The sequence below is a fragment of the Malania oleifera genome, chromosome 11, assembly GCF_029873635.1.
Source record: "Malania oleifera isolate guangnan ecotype guangnan chromosome 11, ASM2987363v1, whole genome shotgun sequence".
NCBI classification, from domain to species: Eukaryota; Viridiplantae; Streptophyta; class Magnoliopsida; order Santalales; family Ximeniaceae; genus Malania; species Malania oleifera.
The window spans coordinates 53335800-53350598 of NC_080427.1; the positions used below are offsets into that span (position 1 = coordinate 53335800).

At 40.8% G+C, this 14799-nt stretch overlaps 1 protein-coding gene across 1 annotated transcript; it reads left to right on the forward strand.

Moving 5' to 3' along the window:
* The first annotated feature begins 2132 nt into the window (after nt 1-2132).
* Nucleotides 2133-2657, forward strand: LOC131167541 (uncharacterized). Its single transcript, XM_058126344.1, has 2 exons — nt 2133-2327; nt 2451-2657. The coding sequence occupies exons 1-2, from the start codon at nt 2133-2135 to the stop codon at nt 2655-2657; spliced, it is 402 nt and encodes a 133-aa protein (XP_057982327.1).
* Nucleotides 2658-14799: the final 12142 nt, after the last annotated feature.

The window sequence follows — 14799 nt, forward strand, 5'->3', positions numbered from 1 at the left end:
GTTGAGACACAGATGATAGATACCGATTTGTTAGTAGCCATGCCAACTAGATCAGTAATGAGATGTGGAAGGGTACTTAAAAACTATCCAAAGGACATTCAGGAGAAATGTAACCATGGTGTTCCTCCGCCACAAGTGAGGGCAGGTAATAAAATAAGTAGACTTTCTTCCTTTACAGAATAATGGAATGTATAGAGGGGGATATAGATAGTAAATTTTGGGGATGAAATTTTATAAGGAGGGGAGAATGTAACGACCCGAAAAATAACGATATTTAAATATGAAAGAGAGAGGGAAATGGAAACAAAAACAGAAGGAGCGTTCGTCAACGACATTGCGTTTTGGAAGGAAAAACCCGGAAGTGGCACATAGGAATTCGTTGACGAAGCCCTGTGTTCGTCGACGAGTGCATAAGGGGATTCGTCGACGAAGCCTTGTGTTTGTCGATGAGTGCATAAGGGAATTCGTTGACGAAACTACATCTCGTCGACGAGAAAATACTAAGAGAAGTTTTGGGGTAGCCTGAATTTCGTCGACGAGGGAGCAAGGTTCGTCGAAGAAATTATTGAAAGATTCGTCGACGAGGTGACGTGTCTCGTTGATGAAGGCCACAGTATAAAAGTGGAAAACCCAGATTTTTATCCATTTTTAACACTTCTCTCTTTCTCTTCTCTCTCTCTCTCTACATCCCTCTCTCACTTCTCTTCGTTTCCAGGCCTGCTTCTTACTGGATCAAAGATTTGAGGCTAACACGACGCTTCTAACGAAGTTCTTTGCAAGTCTATTGGAGCTAATCACTAGAAAAATTGATTTGGATTTCGTTCCAATCTCAGGGTAAGGCATTTTATTTAATATTTGTCTTTCCTCCAGTTATAAGAAATGTTGTAGGTAAGAAAATACTGATATTTTGTTCTGGGGTAGTGTATTTTTAGGATGTTGAGTTAGGAACCCTGCGGGTATAGAATTAGAATTTTATTGGGGCTTTTCAAAGTTAAGGTAAGGGAAACATGCTATGCTAGGAGTTTTCATAATGCTATTAGAGATTTCATAAACATATATTTATATTAGTTTACTATACAGTATTTACAGAATATGAGTTTAAATGTTTGTGTGGCCTGAGTAGATTTTCATGATATGAAGAAATTTATATAGCTTTTGTAATGTATCATATTATAATGAATACACAAATATAGACAGTATATTTTAAATTGAGAAAGAAAGATATGCTTTACAGATTATTTGTTGCATTATAGTTCAGTTATTATTTTGAAAGTATCTTTAACTTAGTTGCCACACACTAGTAATAGTATATTTCCACTTACTGAGCGTCGTCTCACCCTATTATTTAAACATTTTTCAGGTAAGCTAGTTAGGCGAGCAGATCAAGCTCGCGGATAGAGAGTGTTTGATCACCCTAGTTATAGGGTGAGTTTTTGATAGAGTTGTGTATATTTTGAGTAGATGATGCTGGAGGGGTATTTTTGTATGGCTATAGTCTGTATATACTGGATTCTAGTATTGTATAGTATATATGTGAATGGTTGTATGATATGTGTTTCCTCTGCTTAGGTATGGATGTAGATATATATATATATGATATGAATTTTGAGGATGTTACATTTTGGTATTAGAGCCTAGGTTGTTAGGTCATGTAGACTCTAGAGTGCAGCGGAAAATAATACCAAAATATAGGGAAAAGATTTGAGGTTTTATTCTGTGATCTGGATATAGGATTTCGTGATTGTTTCTATGTTTTTCCTGTGGTGACGATTCCAGGAAAACCATAGTAAACTGTCGACGAGTCTTGTGTTTGGGTTGCAGGAGTGGATTGTGGGGCTAGGAGCAGCAGGGATAGTTAATAGAGGATTTGGAATTTTAGTTGAATAAGTTGGGTCTGTAGGAAGATAGAATTTTGAAACGGTGTACTATGTGTTTGTAGGATGGACCCAGGAGACAATAGTGCTCACGCCAGTGGGGATGATTGAGGGGGTCCTTCTGGCGCAGCAGGTGGGGATTTAGATGATGTGCTACGCAGTGTGGCCCAGCAAGTTATGGCTGAAATAGCGTGGAGTTCTAAAGAGCAGGGAGGCCCATCCTCAGCTTAGGGATGTACCATAGAGAAATTTATGAAAATGAATCCGCCAGCTTTCTCTAGAGCAACTGATCTTGCAGTTGTGGAGAAATGGGTGCAAGAGGTAGAGAAGATTCTGGCAGTACTCCATTGCACTGATGAGCAAATAGTTTTATATGCTATATATAGGCTGGCGGGGGAGGCCGAAAGATGGTGGGCAGCCACCAAGTTGTTGGAGGAGCACAGGGCTATACCAGTGCAGATGACCTGGGCCCAATTCAAGGATATGTACTTTGATAGATATTATCCTGCTTCAGTTAGAGATGCTCGAGTACAGGAGTTCCTGAGTTTGTCATAGGGGTTGTTGACTGTCCCATAGTATGCGGCAATATTTATTGAGCTCTCTCGTTTCTGTCCCTATGTTGTCCCCGATGAAGCAAAGAAGGCTAGAATGTTTGAGAGAAACTTAAGGCGTGATATTTACCGGCAGGTGGCAGTATTGAGGATCCAAGATTTTATAGAACTGGTTGACAAGGCTATTATAGCGGAGGAGATTCTATCTAGGGAGACGGAGACACAGAGTTAGAGGAAGAGGACTGCGCCCTCAAGTTTTCAGGTGGGTCCCAACCGAGGCCCTTGGAAAGGAGGTAGATCTGGCAGAGGCCAGAGACAAATGGTAGAACACAGGGGATTTCAGGGCGGACAGCTTCCTGCTATTTGTCCTAGATGCGGATGGAGACATCCTAGTGAGTGCCGACTGGGGGAAAATGTGTGTTATCGATGTGGGAGGCCTGGCCATATGGCTCGATCATGTCAGATGCCGTCAAATTATGCGCAGGCTCCCAGACCATTTTGAGGTGGATATCAGGCATCCCGAGGTGGTTAGCAGAGGAACACTGCGTTGGCGAGGGTCTATGCATTGACACCAGGAGATGCTGAGACAACTGGAGATGTGGTCACAAGTACTCTTATTGCTTTACCATATAGAATGATTTTTTTGTTTGATATAGGTGCCACCCACTCTTTTATATTGACGGGATATGTGAAAATAGCTGGAATAGAGACATAACCATTAGATATAGAATTGTTTGTGGGTACGCCAATGGGATCTACGATTAGATGCAGGAGGGTACTTCGGAATTTTCTAGTAAGTATTCGAGAAAGAGTGCTTTTAGCAGATCTTGTGGTCTTGGATATGCAGGGATTTGATGTGATACTAGGTATGGATTGGTTAGCCATTTATCACGCTAGTATAGATTGCCATCAGAAAGAAGTAATTTTCAAACCCCCGGGTGAGTCAGAATTTAGATTTACGGGTTCATGTGTGCGTGCCTCGCCGTAGCTGGTGTCGGCTCTTTAGGTGAGGAGACTGCTACAGGATGGTTGTTAGGGGCATGTCACATACATAAAAGAATTGCCAAAAGAAGCTTTGAGACAAGCTGATATACTCGTAGTGAGGGAATTCCTAGATGTATTTCCATATGAATTGTCTGGTTTGCCACCAGATCATGAGGTTAAGTTTACGATAGATTTGTTGCCAGGATCTGCGCCAATATCTAAATCACCATACCGTATGGCTCCAATCGAGTTGAAAGAACTGAAAGATCAGCTACAGGAATTACTAGATAAGGGCTTTATCAGGCCCAGTGTGTCGCCCTGGGGAGCGCTAGTTTTGTTTGTAAAAAATAAAGATGGAACCATGAGATTATGCATTAGTTATAGGGAGATAAACAAACTGACAGTCAAGAATAAATATCCTCTCCCGAGGATCGATGATTTATTTTATCAGCTTCAGGTGACCTAGGTTTATTCTAAGATTGATCTGCGGTCAGGATACCATCAGGTGAAAGTTAAAGCAGAGGACATTTCGAAGACCGCTTTCCATACCAGATATGGGCATTACAAGTTCTTAGTGATGCCATTTGGGTTGACTAATGCACCAACAGTTTTCATGGATTTGATGAATTGGGTGTTCCACCAGTATTTGGATCAATTTGTGGTTGTGTTTATTGATGATATACTGGTCTACTCGAGGAGTTGTGAGGAGCACGAGCATCATTTGAGGCTGGTATTGCAGGTATTAAGGGAAAGGGAATTATATGCAAAATTCAAGAAATGTGAGTTCTGGTTAAGGCAGGTTACTTTTCTCGACCATATGATTTCTAAAGCAGGTGTATCAGTTGATCCAAGTAAAATAGAAGTAGTGTTGAGTTGGGAAAGGTCAGGAAATGTTCAGGAAGTCAGGAGTTTTTTGGGATTAGCAGGTTATTACCAGCACTTGGTGGATGGTTTCTCCAGGCTATCAGGTCCATTAACATGACTTACGAGGAAAAATGTAAAATTTGAATGGACTGATGACTGTGAGTAGAGCTTTCAAGAGTTAAAGCAGCAGTTAGTTTCAACTCCAGTACTGGCTATCCCTTTAGGGGAGGATGGATTCGTAATATACAATGATGCCTCTTTGAAAGGTCTTCGATACTTATTGATGCAACACGGCAAGGTTATTGCATATGCATCTAGGCAGCTTAAAGAATATGAGAAGAATTATCCTATCCATGATTTAGAGCTTGCTGTAGTGGTGTATGCTCTCAAGATCTGGACGCATTATTTATATGGTGGAAAGTGGGAGATTTTCACGGATCATAAGAGTTTGAAATATTTCTTTATTAAGAAAGAATTAAATATGAGGCAAAGAAGGTAGTTAGAACTTATTAAAGACTATGATTGCACGATTAGTTACCACCCAGGAAAAGCGAACGTAGTGGCAGATGCTCTGAGCAGGAAATCAGGGGGATCCGTACTAGCAGCTATGAAGATTCAACACTTAATTCTAGTGGATTTAGAGAGATTCAGTATAGAATTGGTAGAGAAGAGTCCTCAGGCAGTTATTGCCAGTCTAGTGGTTCAGCGTACCCTATATGAGAGGATTAAATCAGCTCAGGGTGATGATGCAGAGTTGGCAGCAGTGATGACTAGAGTACGTGATGGTAAAGGTGCGGAGTTCAACATATCAAATAATGGAGCTCTATGATTCCGTACTAGACTATGTGTTCCTACAGATACTAAGATCAGGAGAATTGTACTAGATGAGGCTCACAGATCCCTATACACGGTCCATCCTGACAGTACTAAAATGTACAGGGACCTGCGAGAGTATTTCTGGTGGAGTGGAATGAAGAGGGAGATAGCCAAATTTGTTCAACAATGCTTGACGTGTCAGCAGGTTAAAGCTGAGCACCAGAGACTAGCGGGACAGTTGCAGTCGTTGTTTATCCCAGAGTGGAAGTGGGACCACGTTTCGATGGATTTTGTTATGGGGTTACCACCAGTGCGACAGGGATTAAATGCGATTTTGGTGGTTATTGATCGTTTGATGAAAATCGCACATTTCATCCCTATTAAAATCGGTTATTCCATGGACAGACTAGCAGAGATATACGTTTAGAAAATAGTTCATATTCATGGAATACCAGTATCCATAGTCTCACACCGAGATCCTCGGTTTACTTCACGATTCTTGAAAAGTTACAGGAGGCTATGGGTACACAATTAGCTTTTAGCACTGCTTTCCATCCCCAGATAGATGGTCAGTCTAAGAGAACATTTCAAACACTAGAGGATATGCTTCGTGCTTGTGTGCTTGATTTTGGGGGCAATTGGATCCAGTTTATGTCGTTAGTTGAGTTTACTTACAATAATAACTATCAGGCTAGTATCGGCATGGCTCCATATGAGGCATTATATGGTAGGAGATGTCGTTCTCCTTTTTTTGGGATAAAGTAGGTGAAAGGCGAGTTTTGGGTCCTGAGATAATACAACAGGCATCCAACAAAGTCTGATTAATTAGAGAAAGAATCAGTACAGCACAGAGTCGGTAGAAAAGTTATGCAGACACTCGCTACCTAGAGTTGGAATTTGACGTGGGAAATCGAGTATTTTTAAAGATAGCTCCTCTGAAAAGAGTTATGAGATTTGGAAAGAAGAGCAAGTTGAGCCCTAGGTATATTGGCCCTTTTGAGATACTTGAGAGAATAGGATCAGTTGTCTACAGGCTAGCTTTGCCGCCATTTTTGGCTCGTATTCATGACGTGTTTCATGTTGCCATATTACGAAAATAGGTCCCAGACCCATCCCACATCATTAGCAATGCAGAGATAGAGCTTAAGGAATCATTAGCATATGAAGAAGTACCAGTACAAATTTTGGATAGAAAGGTTCAAACTTTATGTACTAAAGAAATACAGTTAGTTAAAATTTTGTGGAAGAATCACACTATAGTGGAAGCTTCTTAGGAGCTTGGGGAGTAGATTAGACAGAGATACCCACAGTTGTTCCAAGAGATATAGAGGTACTCAGGTAAAGTATAATAGTTAGATAATTTTTCTTACAGGTACATATACTGATTTTAGTTAGTAGAAAGTTTTTAGTTTATATATGTAATCTTCCAGAACATAAATGTAACCATGGTATTCCTCCGCCACAAGTGAGGATAGGTAATAAAATAAGTAGACCTTTTTCCTTTACCATATGATGGAATGTATAGATGGGGATACAAATAGTAAATTTCGAGGACGAAATTTTGTAAGGAGGGGAGAATGTAATGACCTGAAAAATAACGATATTTAAATATGAAAGAGAGAGGGAAATGGAAACAAAAATAGAAGGGGATAGTAGGCTTCGTCGACGACATTGAGTTTTGGAAGGAAAAACCGGGAAGTGGCACACAGGAATTCGTCGATGAAGCCCTGTGTTCGTCGACGAGTTCATAGGGGGATTCGTCGATGAAGCCCTGTGTTCATCGACGAGTGCATAAGGGAATTTGTAAACGAAGCTACATCTTGTCGACGAGAAAATACCGAGAGAGGTTTTGGAGTAGCTTGAATTTCGTCGACAAGGGAGCAAGGTTTGTTGACGAAATTACTGAAAGATTCATCGACGAGATGACGTGTCTCGTCGACGAAGGCCGCAGTATAAAAGTGGAAAACCCAGATTTTTATCCATTTTAGCACTTCTCTCTCTCTCTCTCTCTCTCTCTCTCTCTCTCTCTCTCTCTCTCTCTACGTCCCTCTCTCATTTCTCTCTTCATTTTCAGGCCTATTTCTCGTCGGATCGAAGATTTGAGACTATCACGACGCTCCTGACGAAGTTCTTTGCAAGTCTGTCAGAGCTGATCACTAGAAAAGTTGATGTGGATTTCATCCCAATCTCAGGGTAAGACATTTTATTCAGTATTTTCCTTTCCCAAGTTATAAGAAATGTTGTAGGTAAGAATATACTAATATTTTGTTCTGGGGTATTGTGTTTTTATGATATTGAGTTAGGAACCCTGTAGGTATAGAACCAGAATTTTATAAACGCTTTTCAAAGTTAAGGTAAGGGAAATATGCTATGCTAGGAGTTTTCATAATGCTATTAGAGATTTCATAAACATATATTTATACCAGTTTATTATACAGTATTTACAGAATATGAGTTTAAATGTTTATGTGGCTAGAGTAGATTTTCATGAGATGAAGAAATTTATATAGCTTTTGTAATGTATCATACTATACTGAATACACATATATAGACAGTATATTTTAAATTATGAAAGAAAGATATGCTTTACAGATTATTTGTTGCATTACAGTTCAGTTATTATTTTGAAAGTATCTTTAACTTAGTTACCACACACTAGTAATAGCATATTTTCACTTATTAAGCGTCGTCTCACCCTATTATTTTAGCATTTTTCAGGTGAGTCAGTTAGGCGAGCAAATTAGGCTCGCGGATAGAAAGCATTTGATCACCCTGGTTATAGGGTGAGTTTTTGACAGAGTTGTGTACATTTTGAGTAGATGATGTTGGAGGGGTATTTTTGTATGGCTATAGTCTGTAAATGCTGGATTCTGGTATTGTATAGTATATATGTGAATGGTTGTATGATATGTGTTTCTACTGCTTAGGTATGGATGTAGATATATATATAAAAAAAAAATGATATGAATTTTGAGGATGTTACAGAGTTGACGTTGAATAAGTGGAGATATGATATTACTAGTGTGTGACAACTAAGTTAGAAATACTGTTTAAATAACAACTGAACTATAATACAATAGTAAATCTGTAAAACATATCTTCTTTTTCACAATTTAAAATATAACTGTATCATCTGTATTTTCTACTTTTCATACTGCTAATATCATGTTATACTCATCATATACGGTAAAACTGTATACATATACATAACTGTACTTTATCTCTAAAACTCTGTATGTCATGATTTGACCCCTCATGATAGGGTTGTGCGGCCCGTAGGCAAGACTTAATCTGGTCGGTCCTCTAGATAAGTCAATATACTCTACACTACCTCAGCCCGGCCATACTACATCCACTCCTAGGCTCGAGACTGGCTGCTACCTCGTCAAATTGGCCCCCTCCACCCAGCGAACTGGGGAGCTGCATACTCTCCGAGTACGGTCGACGATACCCACACACTATCAGAGATATGTGGTTGCACTCTATCTATATCTAGCAACGGTACCATGCTCTGAATTCTTTATCTGTATCTGTCTGTAATCTTTTCTCAGGGATCTGATACTATATATACATATATACTCTTTTATTGTTTTCATCATGTTTCCAAAATTACCATAACGCTATCTTTCTATACTGTAAATGTAAGAACCCGAACCATGATTAATAGGTTAAATAAATAAGAGAGGGACAAACTGGGAATTTGGCATATTTCGTTGACGAAGCCAGATTTCGTCGACGAAGCCTTTGTTCTTGTTGTCGACGAAATTCAAAGACTCAACGACGAGGAGAAATTGAGGAGTCTCAGAAAAATCAATGATCTCAGATTCGTCGACAAGGTCACCGATTCGTCGACGAAGGTAGTGGAAGATTCGTCAACGAAGGCACCATTTTGTCGATGAAGTTGCTCAAGTCAAAGGGATATAAATATCATTTTCCTTTACTTTTTCATTAAGAAACTTCAATCTTATCTCTCTCTCTCTCTCTCTCTCTCTAGAACTCTCTCTACACTCCTTCTCTCTAGTTTTCTTCGCTGGTCGCTGTTGGAATTGGAAATCTGAAGTTACCACGAGGATCGTGGAAGGATTTTCTACAATTTCTACGGATCAGAATCTCGTTTCGGAGATTTTTGGGTTTTGGCAAAAAATCGAGGTAAGGCTCGGTTTTCATTTCTGATCTGGTAGTTTTGTAGGCAACTGTCTTTTGAACATATTTTGTATTGTGACTTGTAAGTTTTGGAGCTCGGTTCGCTATTTAGGGGCCTTGGAGTTTGGGATTTGTTATTCGGGGAAAAGGTAAGGGAAACTATGTTTCTATTGGTTATTTTTGAAATCAGACTTGGTGGAACTGTGGTCCACGGTCTTGCGTGTGTTTTGGCTACTCATTTGGAGAGATCTAATGGGGAAAACTATGAATTTTTCATTATTACAGTTTTGGAAAAAAAAAGGGTGACGGGCTGAATCCCAGGTTTTGTTGAAAACCGAGTATATGTGTGATTTATACTGTGATATTGGGATGACCGTGTCTTGACTTGTTTAAACTGTATTTTTTTAAAAAACCATGATTTAGAGTACCAAATTTGTGTGGTTTGGTTTGATTATATGAGCATGCATGTGTGTGTGATATGTTGAAATGCTAGTAAGAACAGGGTTCCGAATTGTTCCAGGTACTGAGAGTGTCTGACTCTATATCCGAGGGCGTGTGTTTATCGCTTGCCACATAAGCAAGAGTGTCTGGCTTTATATCCGAGGGCGTGAGCCTATACTAGCAGATCAGGCCAAAGGGTGTGGATCCATCAGTTAGCGTCGGTACGATGCCATGGGAGTTGGGGACTAGCCATGTGCCAGTGGCGCCGTGCTTCGCGGGTTGGCCGGGCTAATGCCGGATTGTTGCAGATCGGCTTCGGGCCAAAGGGTGTGACGACACTAGGATTACTAATCATATGTATGTGTATGGGTGCATGTATGCACTGTGGAAATTAGTACTGGAATGTATTTAACTGCGTGTGTGTTGCATCAGATAACACTCAAATGCCACACACCGATATAACCTGTGTTCTTCCTTACTGAGAGGTGTCTCACCCCTACTGTACGTACATTTTTATAGGTCTTTTGAGTAACCAGAACTAGCGTCCTGGTGTAGGGAGCGTAGTGGCCGGTGTACTATGTTTAGCGCTTGGGTAAGTGCTAAGACTGTATTTTTGGTGGGTTGCCATTTTTAGATGTATTTGGGCACCCGCTTGTATGTTTTGATAGAGTCATGTTTTTCTCTTATATAGACTCTGGTATGGTACTACATATGTTGTTATAGAATGACCTTTTTCCGTTGCGTATATGATTGTGATTGGATGTGTTTAGGGTGTCTGGGAACCCCACAGGGTGGGACCCTCATCTATTGTACTGTATCTTTGGATGTTTTATCAGATACAAGGACAGGTTAGTTACATTCTCACCCTTGGGTCCCATTTTGGGGTTCGGGGCGTGACAACTTGGTATCAGAGCTAACCAGGTTACTAGATCTTGTAGACTTGTGTAGGCTTAGCTATGAGTACATACCAGAGTATAGGATGTGGATATAGGTAGAGTTGGTTGAGGGTTGTTCAGTTGCTAGACTGGGATTTGTCGATGGTATTCTGTTTTTTTCTTGGGATGACGATTCGAGTAAAAGCAGGGGAGATCATTGATGACCTTCGTGTCGGTGTGATAGGACAGACCTAGACCTGGCAGAGGGTAGTTAACACAATTAGTGTAGATCATTGTGTTAACTGTATGTATTATAGGGATACTGATAGATTCCTATTGTGTGTAGAATGGAGCCCAAGGATAATAACCTAGGAAGTGGCTCCGAGGAGACTGCGAGTGATGAGTCTCTTTCTGTGCCTCGAGGTTTGACGAGGCAGGTATTACAAGAGATCGGGCGGAGTGTGAGGAGACGTGAGTGCTCTCTAGTTGCTACAGGGTGCACCATTGAGAGGTTCACACAAATGCATCCTTCGACGTTCTCTAGGGGACCTGACCCTACGATAGCAGAGGATTAGGTGGAGAAGACTGAGAGGATCTTGGAGGTCCTGCACTGCACGGATAGGCAGCGAGTCCTCTATGCTACCATCTAGCTATTTAGGGAGGCGGGTCGATGGTGGACTGCGGTGAATCTGCTAGAGAAGCAGAGAGGTGGTCCTGAGGAAATGATATGGAGCCGTTTCAAGGAGGTGTTCTTTGACAGATACTTCCCGGCTTTAGTACGTGATGCGAAGGCAGATGAGTTTTCTGTGTTGACTCAGGGGAGTTTGACGGTTCAGGGGTATGCGGCTCGATACGTAGAGTTGTCCCTCTTTGCACCATGTATGATCTCGAGCAAGTATGAGAAGACTCAGAGGTTCGAGAAGCGTTTAAGGAAGGATATCCGCACACTGGTGGGTATGCTTTAGATCCGTGAGTTCTCGGTGTTGGTGGATAAGGCCATGGTGATTGAGACTAGTATCCAAGAGGATGAGATGGATCAGGAATCGAGGAAGAGGACAGTACCTTCTGGCTCTCAGTCAGGATCTCGTCAAGGATCGTGGAAGAAGAAGAGCAAAGGCTCGGGCTACTACCAAAATACCAAGAGCCGAGACTCTCAGATGAGCTAGACTAGTGGTCGTCGTACCAGGTGCTTCAGATTTTATGAGGGTAAGTGTCAGTCTTTTGATGGTAACTACTATAACTGTGGTCGACCTGGTCACATGGCTCGTGATTGTCATGCACCGAGGCGAGACGAGCCTACATTCAGTGGGGACCGAGGGAGCAATCAGATACCTTGGGGAACCACTCAGACGAATACAGCTCCGGCCAGAGTATACTCTCTTACTCCAATGGACGCTGAGCATGTAGGTAACGTGGTGACAGGTACCTTATTATTGTTTTCAAATAAAGCTTCTGTTTTGTTTGATTAGAGTGCAACCCATTCCTTTGTGTTTGTGAATTTTATACGACGGTGTGGGGTTGAGACCCGAGACATGAATGAGGTGTTACATGTTACTATGTCATCTGGGAGTGTATCTTTCTGTAGGAAGATGTTGGTAGACTACCCAGTGGAAATTCAAGGAAAGCTGCTACTGGCGAATCTTGTTGTATATGACATGTCGAGGTTCGATGTTATTCTAGGGATGGATTGGTTGTTCTCCAGTTATTCTGTGATTGACTGTCGTAGGAAGGTAGTGGTTTTCAGACCTCCTAGGGAGCAGGAGTACAAATTCGTGAGATCATGTGCACATCCAGCGCCACAGATTCTGTCTACGCTACAGGTGAGGAGGCTACTCTTAGACGAATGTCAGGGGTACCTAGCTTGTATGAAGGAACCGCCGTGGGATGAGTTGAGACTCGAGGACATTCGGGTAGTCAGCGAGTTCCCGAATGTATTTCTAGATGATTTACCCAGTTTACCTCCAGATCGTGAGATGGAGTTTGCGATAAAGTTGCTTCCTAGTAAGGCATCGATCTATAAAGCTCCGTAGTGGATGGCTCCAACAGAACTTCGGGAGCTGAAGGAGCAATTGTAGGGAGTACTGGACAGGGGATTCATTTGACCTAGTGTTTCGCCCTGGGGAGCTCCAGTACTATTTGTAAAGAAGAAAGATGGGTCGATGCGGATGTGCATTGATTACCGTGAGATTAATAAGGTGACTGTGAAAAATCGCTATCCTTTACCTCGTATAGATGATATTTTTTACTAGTTGCAGGGGACGCGGGTTTTTTTGAAGATCGACTTGCGTTCAAGATGTCATCAGGTGAGGGTTAGAGTGGAGGACGTAGCAAAGACTGCTTTCTGAACCAAAATATGGCCACTACAAGTTCTTAGTCATACCGTTTGGATTGACTAATGCTCTGATGGTGTTCATGGATCTGATGAACAGGGTTTTCCATGAGTACTTGGATCGGTTCGTGGTGGGATTCATTGATGACATTTTGGTATACTCAAGGAGTACAGATGAGCGCATGGAACAAATGAGGTTAGTGTTACAGGTTCTGCGGGAGAAGAAGTTGTATGCTAAGCTGAAGAACTGTGAATTTTGGTTGAGTCAGATTGCATTCTTAGGCCATGTGGTAACTGGGGATGGTATATAAGTTGATCTCAGCAAGATTGAAGTTGTGGTCGACTGGGTAAGGCCGAAGAATGTGCAAGATATTCGAAGTTTTCTGGGACTGGTGGGTTACTATTGTCGGTTTGTAAAGGGTTTCTCTAAACTGTCTGGACCTCTTACATGATTGACTAGGAAGGGAGTCCAGTTTGAGTGGACCAGTGATTGCGAGCAGTGCTTTCAGGAGTTGAAGCATTAGCTGGTTACTGCTCCAGTGCTAACCATTCCTTCAGGGGATGGTGGGTTTGTGATTTATAGCGACGTGTCTCTGAAGGGTTTGGGATGTGTGTTTATGCAGCAGGTTAAGGTAGTAGCGTATGCCGCTTGGAAACTAAAAGAATATGAGAAGAATTACCCTACGCATGATCTGGAATTAGCTACTGTGGTATATGCATTGAAGATCTAGCAACATTATATGTACAGGGTGTAGTGTGAGATCTTCACTGACCATAAGAGCCTCTGGTATTTCTTCACACAGAAGGAGTTGAACATGAGGTAGAGGTGGTGGCTAGAGCTGATTAAGGACTACAATTGTATGCATAACAACCTTATAGCCTAATAAACCATAATAATAAAAATAATATGAAATAATATACCACCATATTACCTAAATATATACATGACAAAAATACCAATAAACAACAATATTACAGCATACCCTAAAAAGCTATAAATTCAATAATAATATTTCAATATCAAGCAAATATCTAATATGAACAAAAATCCTGCACCCAAGAAAAATAAATCAATTAGTATTTAATATGCATAAACAAAAACAATAAAGATTTAAATATGAACAAAAATTCTGCACCCAAGAAGAATAAATCAATTAGTATATAATATGCATAAATAAAAATAATAAAAATTTATATGTGAACAAAAATCCTGCACCCAAAAAAAAACATAAACCAATTAGCATTAAATATTATTAAACAAAAACAATAAAAATTTAAATATGAGCAAAAATCCTGCACCCAAAAAAAGAATAAAACAATTAGTATTAAATATTATTAAACAAAAACAATAAAAATTTAAATATGAGCAAAAATCCTGCACCCAAAAAAAAGAATAAAACAATTAGTATTAAATATTATTAAACAAAAACAATAAAAATTTAAATATGAGCAAAAATCCTGCACCCAAAAATAATAAAACAATTAGAAAATAATATTAACAATACTAATATTAACAATCACAAAATCAATATATGCATACTGACTAGAAAATAAGACATACATGACATGCATATAATAATCATAAAATATATATATACCTGCTGGTTGAGGAGAAGTTGTGTTGTGATGGTTTTGCCGGAGCTAGGCTGTGATGGTGGTCGGAGGTCTTGGGGGGCTGATGTAACAGCGGTGGAGCCGAGGAAGACTGGCCGGTGGCCGGAGTGTTGCAGCGGTGGCCGGAGATGACTGAGGATGGATCTGGCGTTGCTGCTGGTTCTGCTGCGGAGGGCAGCTTCATGGGAAGCCGGCGGCATGGAGGTCTGCTGGTTCGGGTTTTAGCAGGTTGTGGCCAAGAAGCAGGGGAACTCTGGTGGTGCAGTGCTGCGGAGTTGTTGGCGCTGGGTTCAGAGGAGACGTCGGAC